Here is a 25,173-nt window from a genome sequence, read left to right as displayed (position 1 = left end):
TTCCGATCCAAATTTCAATGACATTTTTTAATGTGATGGAGAAACAAATCACCAACTTCATATGGAAGGGAAAGAAGCCCCGGATTAGTAAAGCATTACTGAAACAGAAGAACAAAGTGGGAGGCCTTACTCTACCTGATTTTAGAACATATTATACAGCCACAGTAGTCAAAACAGCCTGGTACTGGTACAACAACAGGCACATAAACCCATGGAAAAGAATTGAGAACCCAGATATAAATCCATCCACATATGAGCAGCTGATATTTGACAAAGGCCCAGTGTCAGTTCATTGGGGAAAAGATAGTCTTTTTAACAAATGGTGCTGGCATAACTGGATATCCATTTGCAAAAAAATGAAACAGGACCCATACCTCACACCATGCACAAAAACCAACTCCAAGTAGATCAAGGACCTATACATAAAGACTAAAACGATAAAGATCATGGAAGAAAAAATAGGGACAATGTTAGGAGCACTAATACAAGGCATAAACAGAATACAAAACATTACCGAAAATGACAAACAGAAACCAGGTAACTGGGAGCTCCTAAAAATCAAACACCTATGCTCATCTAAAGACTTCACCAAAAGAGTAAAAAGACCACCTACAGATTGGGAAAAAATTTTCAGCTATGACATCTCCGACCAGCGCCTGATCTCTAAAATTTATATGATTCTGTTAAAACTCAACCACAAAAAGACAAACAACCCAATCAAAAAGTGAGCAAAGGATATGAACATGCACTTCACGAAAGAAGATATTCAGGCAGCTAACAGATACATGAGAAAATGCTCTCAATCATTAGCCATTAGAGAAATGCAAATTAAAACTACAATGAGATTCCATCTCACTCCAACAAGGCTGGCATTAATCCAAAAAACACAAAATAATAAATGTTGGAGAGGCTGTGGAGAGATTGGAACTCTTACACACTGCTGGTAGGAATGTAAAATGGTACAACCACTTTGGAAATCTATCTGGCGTTTTCTTAAAAAGTTAGAAATAGAACTACCATACAACCCAGAAATCCCACTCCTCAGGATATACCCTAGAGAAATAAGAGCCTTTACAGGAACAGATATATGCACACCCACATTTATTGCAGCTCTGTTTACAATAGCAAAAAGCTGGAAGCAACCAAGGTGTCCATCAACGGATGAATGATGAAATAAATTATGGTATATTCACACAATGGAATACTACGCATCGATGAAGAACAGTGACGAATCTGTGAAACATTTCATAACGTGGAGGAACCTGGAAGGCATTATGCTGAGCGAAATAAGTCAGAGGCAAAAGGACAAATATTGTATAAGACCACTATTATAAGATCTTGAGAAATAGTATAAACTGAGAAGAACACATACTTTTGTGGTTACGAGGTGGGGAGGGAGGGAGGGTGGGAGAGGGTTATTTACTGATTTGTTAGTAGATAAGAACTACTTTAGGTGAAGGGAAGAACAATACTCAATACACGGAAGGTCAGCTCAACTGGACTGGACCAAAAGCAAAGAGGTTTCCGGGATAAACTGAATGCTTCGAAGGTCAGCAGAGCAAGGGCAGGGGTTTGGGGACTATGGCTTAAGGGGACTTCTAAGTCAATTGGCAAAATAATTCTATTATGAAAACATTCTGCATCCCACTTTGCAGTGTGGCGTCTGGGGTCTTAAATGCTAACAAGCAGCCATCTAAGATGCATCAATTGGTCTCAACCCACCTGGATCAAAGGAGAATGAAGAATACCAAGGTCACACGATAACTATGAGCCCAAGAGACAGAAAGGGCTACATGAACTAGAGACTTACATCATCCTGAGACCAGAAAAACTAGATGGTGCCCGGCCACAACCGATGACTGCCCTGACAGGGAGCACAACAGAGAACCCCTGAGGGAGCAGGAGAACAGTGGGATGCAGACCCCAAATTCTCATAAAAAGACCAAACTTAATGGTCTGACTGCGACTAGAAGAATCCCGGCAGTCATGGTCCCCAAACCTTCTGTTGGCCCAGGACAGGAACCATTCCCGAAGACAACTCATCAGACATGGAAGGGACTGGACAGTGGGTTGGAGAGAGATGCTGATGAAGAGTGAACTACTTGTATCAGGTAGACATTTGAGACTGTGATGGCATCTCCTGTCTGGAGGGGAGATAGGAGGGTAGAGAGGGTTAGAAACTGGCAAAACCGTCATGAAAGGAGAGACTGGAAGGAGGGAGCGGGCTGAGTCTGGGGGAGAGCTTATATATGTATATAAGCTTATATGTGACAGACTGACTTGATTTGTAAACTTTCACTTAAAGCACAATAAAAAAATTATTAAAAAAAAAAAAGGTTATGGCACATGCAACTAATACTCTTTCCTAAAAACTCATCAGTCACCAACTACGTAAGGGGGAAAATTATAATTAGTGGCTTGGTAGTTTTTCAGTTGCCCCAGAGTTTGTAAGCTCACCTTCTTTTAGAGTCCTACTTCTCTCTCTCTGTCTGCCCGACTGTCTCTCTTATACTCTGTCATTAATGGCAAAAGAAGAACTTTGAGGGTTCTACTCTAAAGACTTATAGTGGAGAATGAGCACAGATTTTACATTTAAAATTTCCTAGTCAGTGTCTATAAAAAACTTCTGAAAAATGAAAGAAGATAATATCAACGTTAGCATTCTAGTGGACAGTGTATAGTTATAGTGTCTTCTAGAATGGGTACAGAATTTATCATTGTGGGGAGATCACCTTCGGGTGTCATTGGCACTAGTTTCTCAAACATTCACAGTTACTCAATATTCTCAGCGGCAATTTTTGTGAACAATAATGACTCTGCCCTCAGCACATAATTACTCTGATAGTACTTTTATTTTCATCAAAGCAAGATGAAAATTTTTGGTACCACAAACTAGGAACATAACAACCCAAATATTCTTAGCAAATGTATCTACATCTGTCAGGTCTGAATCAGTTGCCAGAGAGAGTTTCCGTGTTCACCAAACAGCCCTTATCAACTGTTATCGTTTTTTCTTTCTAGTGCTTTTGTGGAAACCCTGGTGGCATAGTGGTTAAGTGCTATAGCTGCTAACCAAAACACTGGCAGTTTAAATCCACCAGGTGCTCCTTGGAAACTCCATTGGACAGTTCTACTCTGTCCCATAGGGTCACTATGAGTTGGAATCGACTTGATGGCAATGGGTTAGTGCTTTGCAGTATCAACAGCAATATGAATCTATCTTAATCATCATATGCTATAGCAGACATGTTTGGGTTGCCTACCGAGACCCCACTTTCTGCTTTGGAAGGGCCTCTAATCACGGCCCCTGATGAAGGGGGGCACCTAGGCTGTCATATTGGCATCACACAGCCCTGCTACAACCCTGGCTGACTGGAGAGTGGTGAAGGGGGAAGTAAAGATGAATAGCTGATGCACGCTGAGCCAATCAGATTCTTTCATTTGAAAACCAGAAATAAAAAACTTAAAGATAATCCTTAGACTGTGTTACACTATAAAGCCACATTTTAGTGCCTGCTGAGCACAATATGTCCAACCACATATGATTAGAAAATTAGAAGTGCCGACTTTAGAAGTAAAATTGTTTACTTTACAAGTTAAATAATGTGAATTTTTGGTTTCAAAAAAGTACCCATCTCTATCCAAATATCCAATGCCTTCATCTAAAATCATAGTTAAGTATCTGGATGATTTTATGGGTTTAGTATCGCCTATTTACTACGTGCTTTTAAAGAAAATTTTAAACTGCCTTTTAGTCACTAGAAGTATGTCATAAACTTATCATCATCTTAGAATTTCTGGTGGTTGTGCTTTGTAGATTGATATTAAAAAAAATTCCAGTTTAAATGTTAGAATGCTTGACAAAATATTTTGGTGGCAGAATCTTTTTGGGAAGAGCAAAGTTCTACCCCAGTACAAAACCATTTCAAACCTATTTTTGGCAATTTTGATACTATATTTCCTCTATTCTTATTCAACCAAAAAATCCTGGAAAACATCCAAAAACACTCATCCAAGAACGTTCTTCCAAGAACACTATTGCCATAAAACTTCTAGCCTCTGCAAGATTGGGTACAAATGAATGCTTGTAGGCAGGGTGGTCAAACTTCCGAATCTTCTCTCCTTAGCTGCATGCACTACTGGCCCGGTAAAGGAAGAACGAGGTTGGCCTAATAGTACATTTGTAATGTACTATTGTAAACTATTGTTTAAATAGGTTAGACAACACAGACAGTTTCAGTTAAGGATCTTGTTTCCTTGGTCATTATTTAACTGCTTACAATACCAACTCTCATGTGATTCAGCCATCATAAAATGAAGTAGAACTTGTTTAGGTAATCTATAAAAATCTGAGAGGCTGTCACATTATACAGAAGAGGTAGGTAGTTGAATACTTGTTTCACTTTTTGAGTCTTTCATAATCATAATAAAATATTAAGTATTTGAAAAATGAGCAAAGTACACATTTCAGTATATTTTGTATGACTGAGACAGAATGATAACTGAAGAGTGAAACAGAAGACAATTTTCTGACATATGGTGACTCTGAGTGATCGAAGTCAACTGTGATCAACCCTTGGCCAAATCTGGCAAAGAGAGCAAAATGAAAGAGCATGAGATGAGATAAGCACTTTTTTCATGCCCTGAGGACTTCCGTTTTACTTCATTGTACGGCAGTGAAGAACAGGTATATACAGGCTCTGTATACTACAGTACTGTTGCAGATGAACATGTAACCATACATATTTTAGGATTATGACTGTAGTTTCATTGCTTTCCCTGTATTCTGACTTCTGAATCAAAACATCTGAATTCTCTATATTCACCTTTTGCATTTAAAAAAGTCATTGGTTGTCAGCATAAACACAATTATGGGGTAAACATGATCTACACTTGAAGAGGTTCTATACTAAGTATAGTGCTGAATTGCCAGACACTATGCTATCTTAAAAACCAGGAATTAAAAAAGAGACAGCTTCAAAATACCTAGTTTACAGACTATTCAGGCATCAGAGGCCAAAGTATTTATGTTGTAACTCTGCCCCAATCATATATACATCCTGATAGTGTAATTCTAACAATGCCCACCAAAAATTTCACTTTGGTATTGATAAAAGTGGCAATGGCACCCATAAGCACTAATTTTTAACCTTCCAGTGCTTTTAAGACATTTTCAATATTAGGATTTTTGACAATATACTTGAAGGAATTATAAGATCAAACACATAATCAAAGATGTTGGCAGTAATTACAATGGAATCTCTACTATGGAATAATGTAACATAAAAGCATAAAAGTACCTAGTTATTGCTGCAGTCACTTGGCCAGGTATATGATTAGAGCTGTTGACTATTCTGACTGTGCTCCGTGATATACTCCAGTTACCATAAGATTTTTCTTTGGCACCTGGTGATCTTCTGCTATACATCTTATCCAGTTTTGCAGTAAGTTGTAACCCTTCCTGGTTCAACACTCCATAAGGCAGACATTAACAAAAAGCACCAAATGAGGGCTTATAGAAAAAATAAAGTTTCACATTAATCAAAATCTGATGGTCCAGAGTAGAAACAGTTCAGAAAAAGTATTGTAAGGTTCTTTTAACAAAAGAGTTGGATTATCAAAACAGCTAACAGGTAGAGTGGTATGTATTATCTTCTAGGTTTCTAAGATAGGAAAACTTCCCTGTACTCATAAATAAGTCAACTACATTGCAATACTACAAGTACATATATTTCACTTTGTACTCAAACAGATTACAAAAAAAAAAAAAAAAACAACCCGCAGTTTTACAAATGAGATAGATGGGCAAATAATCACATTTCAAAAAATATTCTTGACTTTACAAAAAAAGATTTATTTCAAAATTCCTTTTAAATATTTGTTCAAAATTCAGCATAGAAATAATCTCACATTTTTGTAAGTCCTAAAAGAGTACAGTATCTTTGCTAGGTATGACACTTCATACCTCTAAAGACAAAGCATACCAGTATTTCACCAGAATGCTTATTAAGGTATATATACTTTTATGTTGACTTGTTTGTTTGCTATATTAATTATAATTAATGTTGTATATCTTTGAGCTCAAACTAAAGGATATACCTTTAGTATGTCAATAACCAAAAGGAAATATGGAACTAAGCCCATAGTTTCCTCATATATAATGTAACTGAATAGCATTAACTGATAAAAAATCATATTTTTATATATCATCATTTCCTTGCCATATCTGCTGCTTTCTTGGGCTGATATCACCATTCTCCAAATCATCTAGTCTAATACCTCATTTTTGATATCTCATCAGTTACAACATACTACATTTTAGTGTTCTAATAAATCTCATCCTCCTACCTCCATTCCCATTAACACTTCCCCATTTCCGACACTACCTATCTTGATCTTAGCTTTCTTTTTTCTCCAAGTCTGTTCTCTTTCCTTGGAAATGCATTTTAATTACAATATTGTCAGATTAAAAAATTTAAAACAATGATCTGACTATCACAGCCCTGCTGAAAACTTTCCCTGGCTGCCTGAAGGATGAAGCCCAAGTTTCTTAGTTTAGCTCTCATGAAGATGATCTATTTCAATTCCAGCATAACAACCACACATGGTCTCTAGGATATGTTCTTAGGTGTCCAACTCCCGTAGTTTTCTGCCTAAAGAGTTTTTTCCTCCATATTTCTGAGTGTTCAAGTATTATGCATTCTTCAGGGGTTTCCTCCATGAAACCTTCCCTTCCCACATTATCTGTATATCTCTCATGACAGCAATTTTTTCATGCATAAAACATAATAATGTACAGGTCTTATGCCTCCATTGAGATTTTACACTTTTTTTTATATCTGAATCTCTTACAATGCTTAATACAGTGTCTAAAAGACAGCTTACATATCTATCTACCAATGCTTGTAAGCATCATGATATAGAGTTCCCCTTTGCCAGCACACACTTTAAGAAAAGGGGAAGAAGCAGCAGAAAAAGTAATTTCTCTGGATTTTCTCTAGCAAAGGTACTGACCCAAGTGGCTCAGTAGAACTAGTTTATTTTAGAGAAAAGATAGAGACATCGCTCTTCAAAACTGCTTATAAGAAGGAATGTTTATGTGTATCAAATATCTGGGTAATTCCATCCCTCCAGTCTTGCCTGCCACCATCACCCCCAACCACCCTCCACACTGCATCAAAGTAATCTCTCGAACATGCAAATCTGAGCATGCCACTTACCTGATTAAAATTCTTTAAGGCTTTCCCACTGCCTTTGTAGTAAATCCCAACCTTCTCAACATGTTATGCAACATTCTCCATGAAGCTGCCTTTGCCTATTTTAGTCTTATTTCTCACCTCTCATGTATTCTAGCCATGCTAACCCAGAACACTTATAATTCCCTGAATGTGTTTCCCTTTCACACCTCTCTGTGCTCCATGAAGTGTTTTCTTCAGTTTGAAACGTCCTCCCTCTCCTTTCTTCTTTGCCGGTCTAAATCCAACTTGTCTTTCAAAATCTACCTCAGGCATCACCTCGTTTAGGTGTCCATTCTTTATATTCCCATGGCATTCTGGGTATGCCTCAGACATAGATCATTTCACACTGTATTGTAATTATCTATTTAACATATATGTCTCAGCCACAAGACCATGACTTTAACTCTGTATCCTCATTGCCTGGCAAAGCAGATCCTCCAGCAGGTTGAATGACTTGCTGATTGAATAAGCCTGTATGGCACCCTAGGAGCTGGGTCTCAGAGCAAATAGGAGCTCTTCAACAGCTAATGTATCTCTTGCAACTAAGACCAATCCAGACAGTGGAGAAATTCCTCAGTAGTGACTGCCATGTACTAGCACATTATACAAGGTTCATTCAGATATGGTAGAAATTTTATTTCAGGTGGTATGCCCCTAGGCCTGAATGGGATGACAAAATCTTAATAAGCCTGTTTATCATTATTTATCCTGCTCTGACTACAAGTATCTCTATATTACTTTGAAGAAGGTCTAGGAAACTAATTCCTCATGACACAGAGACAAGGACAATACTAGTATTCACTGAAGATGAAAAACATGGCAAAATAATAAAAATGAGAGTTTATGTGTTTTCAAATTTAAAAATTAAAAAATTTATGTCCGAGGTTGTCTGTCCTTTAACATGTGATGTTTAAAAAAGCAAAAGGCAAGAGTTTACAAATAAAACTGCAAAAATCCAGCCGTTACTTCACGCAAATGAGAATAATATTTCTTCAAAGTATTTGTGTCTACAGATAACATAAGTTGGAATGAATTTACATGGCTAAGACCACTCAATATAAACTCCAGGAAATTAAAAATCCTAAATATTTAGAAATAATGAAGAAAACAACAGTTTAGCTAGTATATTACCTTTGAAGCTATTAACATTACATATGAAATTTATGCCACCACATGAGAAATATTATCGATTGCCTCTTAATCACTGGAATTATTATTTGCTACGAAATGTCTGCAGTATATTGAAGAACAAACATCTCTGACTTGAACTTTTACTCTGAGTAATATTTCTTGTTTCTTATTAAAAACAAACAAAATTAAGACATGATTTCAACAAAAACTTGAACACGCTATGTAGTGTCCTTGAGTCTTTAGCTCTAATACTAAGGGGTTAGACTAGATCATCTCTAGGGCTCCTTCTTATTGTAAAGTTCTGTGATTATGTTTTTATTGTGAAGTTAGCATAAAGTTCATGCTCCCTCAGAGCACTGGTCCTCTAGTGTACTTTCTCTCACTATAATCACAATAACTGACAGTGAAGTCAAACATTAAACCTTGTGGGGTATTTATATGTCAACTGGGAATATAAACATCATGTTTCAGTCTAATGGTCTGAAACTTTAACAGCAGAATTTCAGGCATCAGACATGGGAGGGTTCTGGGAGATCATAAGGCTGTTCCTTAAATTGTCAGTAGACAACAGTTTACTTTCCTATAGGTAAGACACTCTCCTTCCCTTTTATAAACGACCATTAAGTTATCTACAGAGAGAGGTAAAAAAGATGGAACGAAGCCTAATCTTAGACATTTAAGCTCCTGAAGGCATAATTTAGGAAAATAAAATTTTCACTTGTAGGGAGATACAAGAGCTATGTCAACCAAAGTTGTCCCAATTAAGTGATCTATAAAAAGCAAAATAGAGGATAAAAAAGATACAGGGACATTACAAATGAATTGGAAAATATTATAAGCAATGTTTCAATAAGAACTTAAATTTTTTGGAGAAGGAGAAAGTGATACAGAGTTTCTTATTTCCCCTACTGCATAGGACTAAATTTTGTTGCAAGGGAGAAATAAATTATTTCAAGAATGCATTAGTATTGTTTAGTCATTTCTGAGCAAAGAGATTGGCAAAGTCCAATAAATCCTAGAGTTTAATTACAGAGATTTACCTTAGTAAGAATAAAGAGTTACTCGAAAAGATGATTACTTAAAAATATTATGAGGATAATAAATTGAAGAGAGAGATTTTTAATAGGTTTTCATTTAAGTTTTAAAATATCACCATCTTAGTAGTTCCAGGGAAAAAAGGGGGGAAAAAACAGAATTTTGAATGACTTAAGTCACATAAACTAAGCTATTACAATAGGAAAGGAACTTTCTAACATGTCTTCAAAGTTGCTTTCCAGAATTTAAAATAGTTTACTTTTCTTGATTCTGTAGGTGTGTGTTAAGATACAAAAAAAAAAGGAAAGACAACCACAGGTAGATTTGTTCAGGTGGTATTTGGGGTTAGGTCTCCAATGCATACGGGAACTGAAGGTTAACAGCTGAATTTGTAAGATTTGAAAGAATGTGTATAACATCTGAATGAGTACATAGAATTCGAGGAATCAATAATATGTCTTATTCAGTCCTTAATTTATGTTAATTTATTTGTCTCAGTAGTGTTTATTATTAAAAGCCCTAGGCAGAGACCAAATATACCACTACCATAGACCTGCCAAATAGCATAAGGCTTAGGAGCATGAGCTTGGCTCTACCAGTTGCTAGTTACAGCCTGAGGGAAGTTACTTAACATTTCCCAACTTCGTCATCAGTAAAATACAGAGAGTAACTGTGTCTACATCATAGGAATAGCAGCATGCTTGGAATAACGTAAGGGCTCAATGATAGCATTATTAGAAGTTGATTTACTTAAATCTGAGTGTCCCTTGTTCTAAAATAATTGGTAAAAAACTAAACCAAACCCACTGCTGTTGAGTCGATTCCGACGCATAGCAACCCTATAGGACAGAGTAGAACTGCCCCATAGAGTTTCCAAGGACAGCCTGGTGGATTTGAACTGTCGACCTCTTGGTTAGCAGCCATAGCACTTAACCGCTATGCCACCAGGGTTTCCAAATAACTGGTAAGGCATAGTATATTATTGTTGCCAAGTACATTTGCATTTTCAACAGGATAGTAAAAAGTCTTATGTCAAGAGCATAACTTTAACAATATCTTGGTTAAGGCAAGATTTCAAAGGGATTTAAAATTTTTTTACAAGTTAGGCCCTTTAGGAAGGGTATAAAAGAGGGGTGACTTCATTTTCCTCTCTTCATTCCCTTGGACCAACCCTCACACTAAAATGATATGAAAAAATGTTGCTTCACTCCCTCTAACCTATAATTTTAGTAAAACAAACATGCCAGGTCTCTGCCTAGCTTTAACTCTGGACTAAGTACTGTAGGATGACATAGAGTCACTCCTACTTCTAGTGACTCACCCATACTCATCAGGGAACAATGTTCAGGCTAGCTGGTTTAATTTCTGCTGTTCTGTTTGTATTCACCCTGTAGGAAATAGAGTATCAATGAAAATCAGACTTCGAAGTTTGGAAAGGGGCCCTGGTGGTGCAGTAGTTAAAGTGCTCAGCTGCTAAATGAAAGGTTGGTGGTTCGAACCTACCAGCCCGTCCATAGGAGAAAGTTGTGGCAGTCTGATTCCATAAAGATTACAGCCTCGGAAACCTAGGGGTCAGCTCTAATCTGTCCCATAGGGTCACCATGAGTTGGAATCGACTTAATGGCAATGGATTTGGTTTTGGATTTTATGAGGCTTGGAAAACCTTGGATTAAATGATACTCTCATTTTGTGTGTGTTTTTAAAATTTCAAATAATTAAATTATCTGAAAATAAACATCAGAGGAGTGGCATGTGTACATAAACTATTTTAGTTATTTTAGTAAGTCTTTAAAATCAAAATAGGACACAGAAATCAGTATTTCTGATGGTTTTATGACAGAATGACTATGATCAAAACTCAATCAAAAGAAGCATAAACTAAAAAGGTAAAAACCCTAAAAGTATTTTAAACCCTTGAAATAACAGATCAGATAAACTTCTAGAGGTCCATGACAAGTCAACTGGAATTACTGCTTCTTTTGGGAGTCCACTCACCCACCCTGCTAAGGAACTTCCAGTATACCTGAAGTCCTAACAACCAGAGACATTGAGACTCTCTCCAGATGGGGATATAACATTTGAAATGGTCGGATCTCAAATTGTATTCTTAGCATCTTAAGACTCCATGGATTGTTTTACGAGTTCTGTAAATGTATGGTTTGAATTTTAAAATTATATTTCCAAAAAGGACAGTAAAAATATGTACATGAAAATTTACTACATGGCAATATTAGTATATAAAAAGCCATCAACCTACTAACCCTAATTGAAAGCTTTTATGTTAGTACTTGGGGGCAGTGCGGGTTCAGTGGCAGGTCTCATCTCACCTTCCATATGGGAGAACTGGGTTTTGTTCCCAGACAATGCATCTCATAAGCAGCTAGCACCTGTCTGTCACTGGAGGCTTGTACGTTACTATGATGCTAAACAGGTATTAGCAGAGCTGTCAGACTATGACAGACTAGGAAGAAAGGCCTGGCAATCTACCTGAAAATCAGTCAATGAAAACCCTACGGATTACAATGGTCCGATCTACAACCAATTATGGAGATGGCACAGGACTCGGCAGCGTTTTGTTCCAATGCACATAGGATTGTCACGACAGCAACTAGCAACAACGATAGTGATGCTATAAATGTAAACTTATGAAAGAAATTAATCATAATAAAATTCTTCATTTGATTTTATACATTGGCTAAAGAAAAATTTTATTTAAAAAGGGGGCTGCTCTCTTAAAAAAAAGTTTGAAATCCATTTAGCTAGATTCTAGAGTATAAAAGAATCAAGGCATGTTTTATAAGAATCTGACAGATAATGAAAACAAGGAGAAAGGTTGAACTGATACTATTTTGTAACTATTCATACGTTAATGCCAAACAAAATCACTGAAAGTATAGTCAGCTGAACAATAAAAATCTTAGTGAAAAAATACTTTAACGTGTTCTCCATAGCAAATGTTCAATATTGAGATCTGGCTATGAGGTAGATCAGGAATATATTTACTCTTCATCTTTGCCAACATTTCTATCTATAGCAGGAAAGATTCAAATGCCTTCAAGAACAGCAATATACACCAATGAAATACAAATACCAAGATAATATCCCAATATTCCAGTGTTGTTTAGAAAACATTTTAAGGTCTCTGGTATGTAATGTTATCTTATGAAAAGAAGCCTCATGAAAATCTATTCTGGCATCCAGGTTGAGAGTCATTTAGCTATTTAAACTCCTAGGAATCCCAGCAATGCCCACTATTTTTTACCACATATCCTTTAAATGGAAAAGGAAACAATATAAATAAGTTAGTACTGTCCTTTTAAAACAGCATGCGTAAAGGATACTCTTCACTACTCCGGATGTCAACCACCAGGAGCTTTGGTTTACCAGACTTTGTTTTCTTGGTGGGTGTTTTGAAATGGCCTGTCACTGTGAGCTCACACAAGTCAATCAGGTCCTCTGCTGAAATCCGGGGTGAAACTTCTGACTTTAGGTCATTTAATGAAATGGATTCCCTTGACTGAAAAACATAACAGAAAAGCACGAATACTGAGATTACTGAAGAGAGACAAACTATAGTCAGTATAGAATATCTTTAGACTCTTGATACCAATCAATACAGCATATGGGAGAAAAGGAAGGAAAAAAGAAAACCAGATCTCATTTTAGGAGTCAAATTGAGAAATATGAGAAATTGCACAGTAACTCAATAAAATCCATTGCAGTTGATTCCAACTCATAGCAACTCTATAGGACAGAGTAGAAGTGCCCCGCTGGGTTTCCAAAGAGTGGCTGGTGGATTCGGACTGATGACCTTTTGGTTAGCAGCTGAATGTTGAACCGCTGTACCACCAGGGCTCCCTTTGTAAGTCGATATACATATTAATTAAGGAAACTGGTTGTAATATATGTATTGGACTTTTATAACATAATTTAGATAGAGGATCCCTATTGGCACAGTGCTTAAAGCGCTCTGCTGCTAACTGAAAGGTCAGCGGTTCGAATCCACCAGCCACTCCATGGGAGAAAGATGTGGCAGTCTGCTTCTATGAAGATTTACAGCCTTGGAAACCCTACAGGGCAGTTCTACTCTGTCCAACAGGGTTGCTACAAGTCGGAATCGACTCAAGGGCAATGGGTTTGGTTTCAACACACTTTATGTTATATATGGATGGGTGAGCGGAAATTAGATTCTAAGAGATGAATAAAGAGCATCATGGTGCTTTCTTAGATAGTAAATCAAATTGCTATCATATTTCGTGAAAGAGGTAAAATCAGGCTCCAGAATATCAAATCAATACACTAATTTAGATTGAGAGCTATTTGTAATTATTCTCTGGGTTATTTAGCAGGGAGAAGGATCCCTCTCTCCATAAAAGGCGATGTAATACAACTCAATTCAACAAAAATTTATTGAGCACTAAACCAGTTGCCTTACAGTTGACTTCGACTATTGAGCAGTAGACATTTCTTTAAAAATTTATTGGACATAATTTGAAAATTTAAGAACTTCCAATATTCACTTGATTAAAAATATCAGGATTCAAAAGAAAAATTTGTTTATATTGTTAATAAGTTTTCAAAATTGAATCTAACTATTATCTCATTTACTCCTTTTCTCAATTCCATTGTCGACTTTTAATTTAGAATTTCTAGGCAGGAAAAAAAAATTTTTTTTTCAATTACGGTTTGATGTCAGCTCTCATTCCTTGGGTTTCCCTGACTCTGCCCTACATTCTTTATTGGTAGAGCACTTGTTCTTCTCAGTCCATTAACTTTTAAATAGAAATGGAAATCACTAGGCTTTGCGAGTTATGGCTCATAATAAAAAATAGGCATTAGAATTTTTAATATTTTAATATTAGCAATTAAAGCTACTTAAACATTGTGAAATTAAAAGTGGTTCAGAAAGATTTAAAGAGCTTTAAAACCAGCAAGCAACACAATCAATGCTTCCATCTCCTTTTTCATTAGATTGCAATCTCTATAGGTATTTATCCCAGCCTTCACATGAAGTTGTAAATTTATGAAGATAAAAGAAGTTCTGATTACCCTAGTTCTGCTTTTAGTCATTTAATGAAGACTGTAAGGATGTGGCATTTCAAACTGAGGTTATATGTTAGTGAAAGGAGTGCGCTGGCTGATGAAAAAGAGGATTTGTCCAAAGTGTTCTCTATGAAGAACTGACTGTTTTAAAGAAAGATTTAACCTTGGCATTGGTTCTAATCAAATGTATCACATATGAAGAATTTTTCAATGGAAAGAGCATTTCCACATGAAATAGAAAAAAAATGGAGAGGAATCAGTGACAAATACAATATTTCAAACTTTTTGAGTGTGTTTCAGTAAAGAACTTTAATATGGTGCATGCAATTTCTTCTGCAAATAGTAAATTAAGTTTGGGAAAAATGATATTAATTTGTGTTATGAAGAAAATACTTGTAATATTAAAAATACAAAGTCTAGTTTTTCTTTTATTGGATAGTTTTACAAGCTGTTTTACTACTCATTGTATAATCTGCATTTAGTGGCCTAAAATAAAACCTGCTCTGTACAACTTCTGTCTTATTTAGTATCATAGACATTGGCATTTTTCTTGTGTGACTGGGTTTTCAAATTCTTGGAACTTCTTTATTTATGGAGAATGGACAAGAATTTAGGATTTCTATAGAACAACTCTGGAAATTCCTATTAATTTATCATTTCTGTCCAAGAGTCTGGATATACAATCCATTCTTAAGCTAAGGATGTCCAAAAATCAGAAACCAATTTGTCTCAGAACTCTTTTTTTTTTTTTAATTCATATTCTATTGCCAACTTAGAGTCAGAATTTACTTAGCAGCACTACTAACAAAAATAATCTTTGAGGTAGTGTGGGCCCTCTGAAATGGCTATCTGGATGTATTAGTGATAAATCCAACCAAAAAAACCCCAAAACCAAACCCAGTGCTGTCGAGTCAACTCCGACTCATAGCGACCCTATAACCAGACAAGCAAAATCAAAACCTGATAATGAGACAGGCATTTTGCTGTGTCCATTAAGTTATGAGAGAATGACATTTTTATGATACTGAAATGGCAGACTTTTAATGAGAATATGCCTATATACGCTTATTTTATATCTAACCAGAAACCAAAGCTCCTAAATAACTATAAAGATATTTTAGCTATGAGAATACATAGGTGGTGGCCAGGATACTCTTCTCATATTTTCTGTCATGGATTCTGGTACTAACATCAACCTAGTTATCCAAGACAGAAATCTGGAAATCATCCTAGATTCTTCTTTGTTCCTTACTTCCCCATATGCATCCAACATATCCCAAAGTTCCACCAAAGTATCTCTTGAATCTGTTCCCTGATTTACTGCCCTTTCTCAGGGCTTCATCAGCTTTTACATGGGCTATAGAAACTGCTTGTCTCTCTATTCCCATTCTTCCCTGCTTCCCCTCTTCATCCTTGTACTTTATCTTCGAAATGCTACTTGAGTTAAAAATCAAAGTAAAAACATCATCATGTAACTCTTATAATTAAAAGCACCTCAATGACTTTTAGACGTTGATAGAGTAAAACTAAATCCATACTAATGCATATAAAACACTTCATGAATTGATTCCGGCCTATAAAAGACAGAGGACCAGAGGCCTTGGAGTCAGATGACCTGGATTCAAATCTTGGCTACATCACTTATCAGTATTTAACTTCTCTGCCTACTTTTCTTTATCTATAAAATGGGACCAACAACCAAAGCTCCTAAATAACTATAAAGAAGAGTTACCTGAACTCTACTGGGTTATTGCAAGGATTAAAAAAAAAAATTATATATATATATATATATATATATATATATATATATATATATAAACACATACCCAGTGCCGTCAAGTTGATTCCGACTCATAGAGACCCTATAGGACAGGGTAGAACTGCCCCATAGTTTCCAAGGAGAGCCTGGTGGATTTGAACTGCTGACTTAACCACTATGCCACCAGGGTTTCCATATAAATAAATAAATAAATAAATAAATATATATATATATATAGTATTTGGAGCCCTGGTGGTGCAGTGATTAAGAGCTACGGTGAGCTATGGCTGCTAACCAAAAGGTTGTCAGTTCGAATCCACCAGCTGTTCCTTGGAAACCCTATCAGGCAGTTCTACTCTGTCCTATAGGGTTGTTATGAGTCAGAATCGACTTGAAGGCAATAAGGTTTTTATACAATATTTACAATAGTGTGTGAAATCCATTACAATGGTGTGTGAAACATAGCAAGGTCTGAAAAAATATTCACAATATTCTCATTTCCTGTTTTCTCACCTGTCACCACCTTGTACCTTATGCTTTGTCATTAGCAGATAACTTGCCTTGTTATGGATTGAATTGTGTCCCCCAAAATGTGTGTTAACTTGACTAAGCCATGATTCCGAATATTGTGTGGTTGTCCACCATTTTGTGATCTGATGTGATTATCCTGTGTGCTGTAAATCCTAACCTCTATGATGTTAATGAGGCAGGACTCAACCTACAGGATTAGGTTGCATCTTGAGTCAATCTCTTTTGAGACACAAAAGAGAAGTGAGCAGAGAGGAGAGGGCCCTCTTGCCACCAAGAAAAAGCACCAGGAGTGGAGCACGTCCTTTGGACCCAGGGTTCTGCACCAAGAAGCTCCTAGGCCAGAGGAAGATTGATGACAAGGTCCTTCTCCCAGAACCGACAGAGAGAGAAAGCCTTCCCCTGGGGCTAGTACCCTGAATTTGGTCTTCTAGCCTCCTAGATTGTGAGATAATAAATTTTTGTTTGTTAAAGCTATCTACTTGTGTTATTTCTGTTACAGCAGCACTAGAAAACTAAGACATGCCTTTGCATGCCACTGTGCCTTTGCACATGTTGTTCCCTCTACTTAAAATATAATACCTTGTCCATCTATTAAATCCCTACTCACTTTTCAAGTCTTAGCCTTAACATTAGTTCCGTTGTGAAGAAAAGCCCTTCTTGTTAACTTCTGAAAATACTTGGTCAGTTTCTCTTCTGTACTCCCACATGTATCTGGTACAATCTTTATTACAATGGGATTATTCCTTTCCCACTAGACTGAAGGCTCCTCAAGGATGAGAAAAATGACTTTTACACCTATGTCTTCCCCAGAACTAAGTTATCTGACACATAGAAAATATTAAAACATTTCTTGAATTTAAATAAACGTAATAATATTTTCAAATCCTCTACTTTTTTGTTGTGGGATATGTATATATTCCCCAAACAACATGTACATAACCCCATCACAGTAATTATTGTATTTGTGATAGGCTGACTTTTTCCACTTGATCTACAATCTTCCTGAATGCAGGTTCCATACCTTTTCATAGTTGTATCTCTAAAAACTAGCACAAAGTCCAGCACAAAGCAACCCAGTAGCTATTTGATAAGTGGATGAGTGAATTAAAAAAATATTAACTAAATCTACAAAGCAGTATCTCTTCTTAAGTCTATATTATCAGACAAATTTAGGGAAGGCAAATCATCAGATTTCCTCTACCTCTGGGTACTCTGATGATTAATAAAAGCCACTGAAATCTACATTTGTCTCAACAATTTTTTACAATCATCTTTATTTTCTTCAATTTAACAACTGAAGATGATTTGCTACTACATAAACCTTGCAAAAAGTACTTTAATTATTTGAAAGGTGTTAGGAAAATATAAAGAAGGTTAAAAAAAACAAAAACAAACTATCCTTGGGAAAGCATACAAAATAATTTAGTAATAATAATTAATGAAGGAAAAAATAGACAAATATAAGTTGATATTTTGTGGAAAACCAATAAAGGCAGAAAGTCTTTCTATGGAGTGTGTGTGATAAAAAATGAGAAATATAAACATGTTCTTACATTCCTTTTCTTTATTTTTAATTATAGATAAAAGAGAAAGAATATAAGCATTTAGAAATATTTAAAAATAATACTATAATACTATGTACAATGCTATATTAATAGATTTGAAAAATATAGGCCTATATAGGGGAAAAATCCTGTAAAATCATAAATTCATTATAATACTATTTTGGTGATATATATATATATACACACACACATACATATGTATTTATATATATATGAAAAATTGAAACTGTAAAAGTGGTTATTTTTGACTTAATGGAATTAATTTGACCTTTCCCTATTAAAGCTTTTTTTTCTGAATTTTCCTAGCTTTCTTCATTAAACGTAAGCTAAAAAATATATAAAAACATGAAATTCGTCTTCAACCAGCAATATTACGTAACCTTCTTAAACATTCCATAACTATAAATCTAATCCTTCTGAAGACAATTCTTATCAAAATATTAAATGCAATATAAAAAGGCCTTACAAATGATAACTCATGACCATATTCACCATAAGCAGATGAATGTCATCAGATCTGGCATTGTAAAGCATGTAGAGATGTTAGATAAAGAAAATTAATAAAATCAATATTATTATTAAATTCACATAAAATGATAAAAAGGTCAACAGGTGGGGGATGATTTCACATATTCATGGTTGGAATGGAGGCAAACAAACATAATAAAAAGACAATTAAATAAAAATGTCTGACGTCAGTAGAATGTTTCGTTGGTAAAGACTATTCTGCCTTTTTATTAAGAAATATTTGAATAAACTGTTGTTTATTCATCTCTCCTCATAAAATGCATGAAGAACCCAGAGAAAAAGGCCTGTTTACTACATGAAAGACTATTTAATATACTTTTCCAACAAAAATGTAAATTACATTATCATCACTAAATAACTGTAAGAAATATTTTTCCTAGTTTAACATAATATAGTGAAAATTACTTAGATAATTGCCTAAATGGCTGATATTTTTATTATCAACAATTTAGTTTCCTTTAAGAATAATACATTTTGATCCTGCATTCAGAAACAACTTAATTGTGATCATACTTATAACGTATATTAGAAAGTTAAAAACAAAGTAACGAATGCTCTTCCTTACAAAAGGAAGCAGTTTTCATATATATGCTATTTTGTGTGTGTGTGAGGGAGACAGAGAACAGAGAGAGAAATAAAATATTTGAATATAAAAATTCAGCTTCTAAGGCTTTTTGGAAATTAAGGCTTCAAAAATATATTTACAGTAACTGGGTATAAATGAGGCCAATAGTGCTTCTTTCAGAGATATATATGATAGATTGGATAGTTTCTTGAAGGTTTTATTCAAAGTCAGGATGACCTCAGAATGTCTATAGTACCGGTTCTTTGAGTTAGTTTAAAGTATTTTTGCTGTCATAGCAAAGTTTTATTTATTAAATACCTACTTCATAATTCAAGAACAGTTAAAATAAGGCAACACATAATGGTATACGTTGTATACACTATGTATAGACACCTATCTGAATTTTGAGAATAAACAATAACTTTTTTAAAAGATTTAAATTTCACTGAATAATTACAACCAAGTGGAATACCAAAGGTAATATTTTAAAAGAAAGGCAGATATATAAGCAAGAAAGTATGACAATCAAACCCAGGCATGTTTATGAGGCAGAGAATAAATAACACCAGATCTACTGCCATCAAGTTGATTCTGACTCAAGGTGACCCTATAGGTCAGAGTAGAACTGCCCCACGGGTTTCCATTAGTTTCATAAAAAACTGAAGAAAATTAAAACAATTTCACGAGAGCCAAAGTACAACCGTGAATATATCCTACCTGAATTTAGAAATCATCTCACATTGAACACTAACGACCAATGATCAGATGAGTTGTGGGATAACATCAAGGACACCATACATGAAGAAAGCAAAAGGTCATTAAAAAGTCAGGAAAAACAAACAAAAAAACAAAACGGATATCAGAAGAAACTCTGAAACTTGCTCTTGAATATAGAATAGCTAAAGCATACAGAAGAAATAATGAAGAGAGATGTACAGAAGATTTCAAAGGGTGACTCAAGAAGACAAAGTAAATTATTACAATGAAATTTGCAAAGACCTGGAGTTAGAAAACCAAAAGGGAAGAACATGCTTGGCATTTCTTAAGCTGAAAGAACTGAAGAAAAAATTCAAACCTCCAGTTGCAATATTGAAGAATTCTATGGGCAAAAAGTGAATGACACAGGAAGAATCAAAAGAAGATGGAAGGAATACATAGAGTCACTGTACTAAAAAGAACTGATCGACATTCAACCATCTCAGGAGGTAGCATATGATCAAGAACCAACGGTGCTGAACGAAGAAGTCCAACTGCACTGAAGGCATTGGCGAAAAACAAGGCTCTAGGAATTGATGAAATACCAATTGAGATGTTTCAACAAATGGATGCAATGCTTAAAGCACTCACTCGTCTAGGCCAAGAAATTTGGAAGACAGCTATCTGGCCAACTGGCTGGAAAAGATCCATATATGTGCCTATTCCAAAGAAAGGTGATCCAATGAAATGTGGAAATTATTGAAAAATATCATTAATATCACACGCAAGTAAAATTATACTGAAGGTGATTCAAAAACAGTTGTGCAACACATTGACAGGGAATTGTCAGAAATTCAAGCTGGCTACAGAAGAGGAGAAGAATGAAGGATATTATTGCTGATGTCAGACAGGTCTTGGCTGAAAGCGGAGAATACCAGAAAGATGTCTATCTGTGTTTTATTGACTATGCAAATACACTTCACTGTGCGGACATAACAAATTATGGATAACACTGTGAGAATTTTAATTGTGCCCATAAGGAACCTGTATATAGACCAAGAGGCAGTCATTAGAACAGAACAAGGAGATACCGAAAGGTTTAAAATCAGGAAAGATGTGTGTCAGGGTTGTATCCTTTCACCGTATTTACTCAATTTGAATGCTAAGCAAAGAATTTGAGAAGCTGGACTATACGAAGAAGAATGAGGCATCAGGATTGGAGGAAGACTCATTAACAACCTGAGATATGCAGATGACACTACCTTGCTTGCTAAAATCCTGGAAGACTTGATGCACTTACTGATGAAGTTCAAAGGCTGTAACCTTCAGTGTGGATTACACCTTTACATTAAGAAAACAAAAATCCTCGCAACTGGACCAATAAGCAACATCATGGAGATAAACGGAGAAAAGATTAAAGTTGTCAAGGGTTTCATTTTACTTGGACCCCGAATCAATGCCTGTTGAAGCAGCAGTCAAGAAATCAAAAGATGTATTGCATTAGGCCAATCTGCTGCATAAGGTCTCTTTCAAGTGTTACAAAGCAAAGATGTCACTTTGAAGACTAAGGTGCACCTGACCCAAGCTATGGTATTTTCAGTTGCCTCCTATGCATGCAAAAGCAGGACAATGAATAAGGAAGACCAAAGAAGAACTGATGCCTTTGAATTATGGTGTTGGTGAAGAATATTGACTACACCATGGACTGCCAGAAGAATGAACAAATCTGTCTTGGAAGAAGTACAGTCAGAATGCTCCTTAGAAGCAAGGAAGGCAAGACTATATCTTACATACTTTGGACATGTTATTAGGAGGGACAAGTCCCTGGAGAAGGGCATCATGCTTGTTAAAGTACAGGGTCAGCAAAAAATACGAAGACCCTCAACGAAATGAACTGACACAGTGGCTCAAGCATAACAATTGAGAATATGGCACAGGACCAGGCAGTGTTGCGTTCTGTTGTACATAGGGTTGCTGTAAGTTAGAATCAACTTAAGGGCACCTAACAACAACGCCACAAGGACTTTAGAGACCTGACTTATCTTGTTCTTGGCATAGCACAAGGATGAAGGTAGGAAGATATCCAGTCTTTCTTCCCCGCGGATGCACTGAAGCTTCTAGCTAGAAAATACTTCCGTCATTTAACCTTTTGCTAAATAGCAAGGGAAGTAATGGAGGGAATATTCCAAGTAACAAGGAAAACCTGACTAATGGTAGTACTAATCAGACTCAACAGCACCTAACAATAAGAAAACACAGGGTTTCCAAGGCTGTAACCGTAACAGAAGCAGACTGTCACATCTTTCTCCTGTGGAGTGGCTGGTGGGTTCACATAGTCAACAACTTTTGGTTAGCAGCCAAGTGAATAAATACTTGTTATCAGGGCTCTTTCAGGGGGCATGTATTAAATAATGTATGTTTTAACACAATGAAAGTACTCTTTTTCTTGAGGACAACTTGTATAAGCAAAACTCAAAGACTTTTCTGTGTAACATGTGATGCCTCTGGGAGAGAGAATGATAGGATCAATACAAATATGCCAATGATCACAGGAAGATAGGTATATCCACAACTTAAATTCCTTATATTTCTTCCGTGTCTCCTATAGCACGGTCTCTATGAGTTGGAACCAAGTCGACAGCAACAGGTTTGGTTTTTTAATAGCAGGTATAATAGGGTTCTGCCCATAGGGCTAAAAATGAATGCATGTGTAACAGGAAGCTGAGGAGACATTTCCTGTTGTCCCTAAGTTGAGACCAAAAAAAAAAAACCAAACCAAACCCGCTGCTGTCGAGTCGACTCCGACTCATAGCGACCCTAGACAGAGTAGAACTGCCCCACAGAGTTTCCAAGGAGCGCCTGGCACTTAACTGCTACGCCACCAGGGTTTCCTAAATTGAGACAAAGAGGCTCTAATACGCTACCAAAAACAGAAGCCACCAATGAAGGAAGTCAAACATCTCTCCTAGCCTAATCGAAAACAGAAATGACCCTACTACTTCCAACTATCACCTCAACATTCCCTTTCCTCTCAGCCTATATAAGAAGTTTTAGAGATGGGAAGATTAACTTTGTGGAGAGTACAGTGTTTGAGGTAAGACGTACCTCCCTTCCCATCCCATAGAATAGTGAGTGTTTCTGGCCACTCAAATTCCCCCTCACAAGGCAAATGAGGGGATTGCCCAAGACTATCATACCTGTAAGAAGGGACGAGTAACATTCTGTTTTGTAGTAGATTGTCTGCTTAGGCAGAAGATTTATTAATCTGAGCTGATAAGAAGTAGTGAGAGACAGCAGTCTTGGGAGAGGGGGTAGAGGGACCTACCTTTTCATATCTTAATTTCCTAAGCTGTAAAGTAATAATAATATTGCTTGCCCTATTTATCTCACAGAGTTACTGTGAGGATTGTTTAGTACAAGAGTTGTAAAAATGTTTGTTTGACTGCAGACATTTATATGAGTTGTTGCTTTGCTATTAGAAAACTGATCCCAAATCAAGCAGCTTGAATTTCATGGTAAAAAAGTCTTAATACAATAAGTTTTGAATCAATTAACAAATATTGAATGAACTATCCTGAGTTAGCCATTTTGAGAGAGAGAAAATACTATCTCAACCTCAGAGAGGTCACATTTTGGCTGGGAAGGCAACACCAACTTAAAGGAACGAGTTTTTGCAAATGGCACAGGCAGCCATTAACCATCATTCTCAAAGGAATTTAAACAAAGGAAAGCTACCTTAAAAAACTTTATCTATTTACAAAATAGATATTTTTATTCATATATTTAAAGAATAAGTTGTTTTAGTGGCATTTTGGTGTTTTCGTTTCCTTCTCTTATATTTAGAGGAAATAGGACGGAAGATTTAGAAATATAGCATCGGAAATGGAGTTTGAAATAAAACCGTCACGCTCTGGGAGCTGCATAATACAGTTCTCACACTAGAGAGAATATTTTTTTCCTCAAATAGAAGAGAGATAATGTGCATGAATATGAAACACAAAGAAGAGTAGAGAAAAAATTATTTTTTTCCGTGATTAGGGATTTTACGCTAAATTTTCACAGATGTGCTCCTGCAAAATTGTGTGTAAGCTAAATTTCTGTAATTTTCCCTTTGACACACAATATCACTTTGGAGACACTTCATCTCTCTCGGCCTTAGATTTCTGATGTGTAAAGTGAAGGCGCAGAACTAGATGATATCCTGTTTTTTCTAGCTTTAGAATTCTATGACCTTACTTGTGATTGGTTTTCAACTGGCAACAGGTGCTAAAACTCTTGTTTTCCTTTTGGGACAAAGGTTAATCACCTGTATTTAATACTTAAGGGCATCGAGAAGGTTCTAAAGAGATTCAAGAATGATTCTAAGTGTGAGGTTTAGTAAAGTATTTATGGTTTATAAAGCATGAGATGTTTACATAAATTTAGATCAATGAAAACTTTTGAATTTCAAAGATAAGTGGCTGGGAAATATTCACACAATTTAAATTAGTCTAAGTACATAAAACGGAATGAAATACTGCCCAGTCAGGCACCATCCTTACAGTGGTTGCTATGTTTCAGCCCATAGTTGCAGGCATTGTGTCAATCCATTTCGTTGAGTGTCTTCCTCTTTTTCACCAACCCTCTACTTTACCAAGCATGATGTCCTTCTCCAGGGACTGATCCCTTGTGATAACACATCCAAAGTCTAGGAGACAAAGTCTCGCCAACCTTGCTTCTAGGGAATATTATGGCTGTACTACTTCCAAGACAGGTTTGTTTGTTCTTTTGGCAGTCCACGGTATAGTTAATATTTTTCACCAACACAATAATTCCAAGGCGTCAATTCTTCTTTGGTCTTCCTTATTCATTATCCAGCATTCCCATGCATGTCAGGCGATTGAAAACACCATGGCTTGAGTCAGGTGCATCTTAGTCTTCAAGGTGACATCTTTGCTTTTCAACACTTTAAAGAGACCTTTTGTAGCAGGTTTGCCCAATTCAATACATCTTTTGATTTCTCGACTGCTGCTTCCACGGGTGTTGGTTGTGGATCCAAAATATAATCCTTGACAATTTTAATCTTTTCTCAGTTTATCATGA

General features: G+C 36.0%; 1 protein-coding gene across 1 annotated transcript in view; it reads right to left on the bottom strand.

The window, feature by feature from the left end:
- The window catches only part of TBCK (TBC1 domain containing kinase), a 272,075-nt gene that overhangs the window by 35,654 nt on the left and 211,248 nt on the right, over positions 1 to 25,173 (bottom strand). Inside the window, exon 24 of the mRNA XM_049885573.1 lies at positions 12,746 to 12,921. Coding sequence (XP_049741530.1) covers positions 12,746 to 12,921 — 176 coding nt within the window. The remainder of the gene's footprint in view (positions 1 to 12,745; positions 12,922 to 25,173) is intronic.

The sequence above is a fragment of the Elephas maximus genome, chromosome 5 (assembly GCF_024166365.1).
Source record: "Elephas maximus indicus isolate mEleMax1 chromosome 5, mEleMax1 primary haplotype, whole genome shotgun sequence".
NCBI lineage: Eukaryota > Metazoa > Chordata > Mammalia > Proboscidea > Elephantidae > Elephas > Elephas maximus.
The sequence above is the reverse complement of the archived record's forward strand: the minus strand, read 5'-3'. Positions and strand labels throughout refer to the sequence as shown.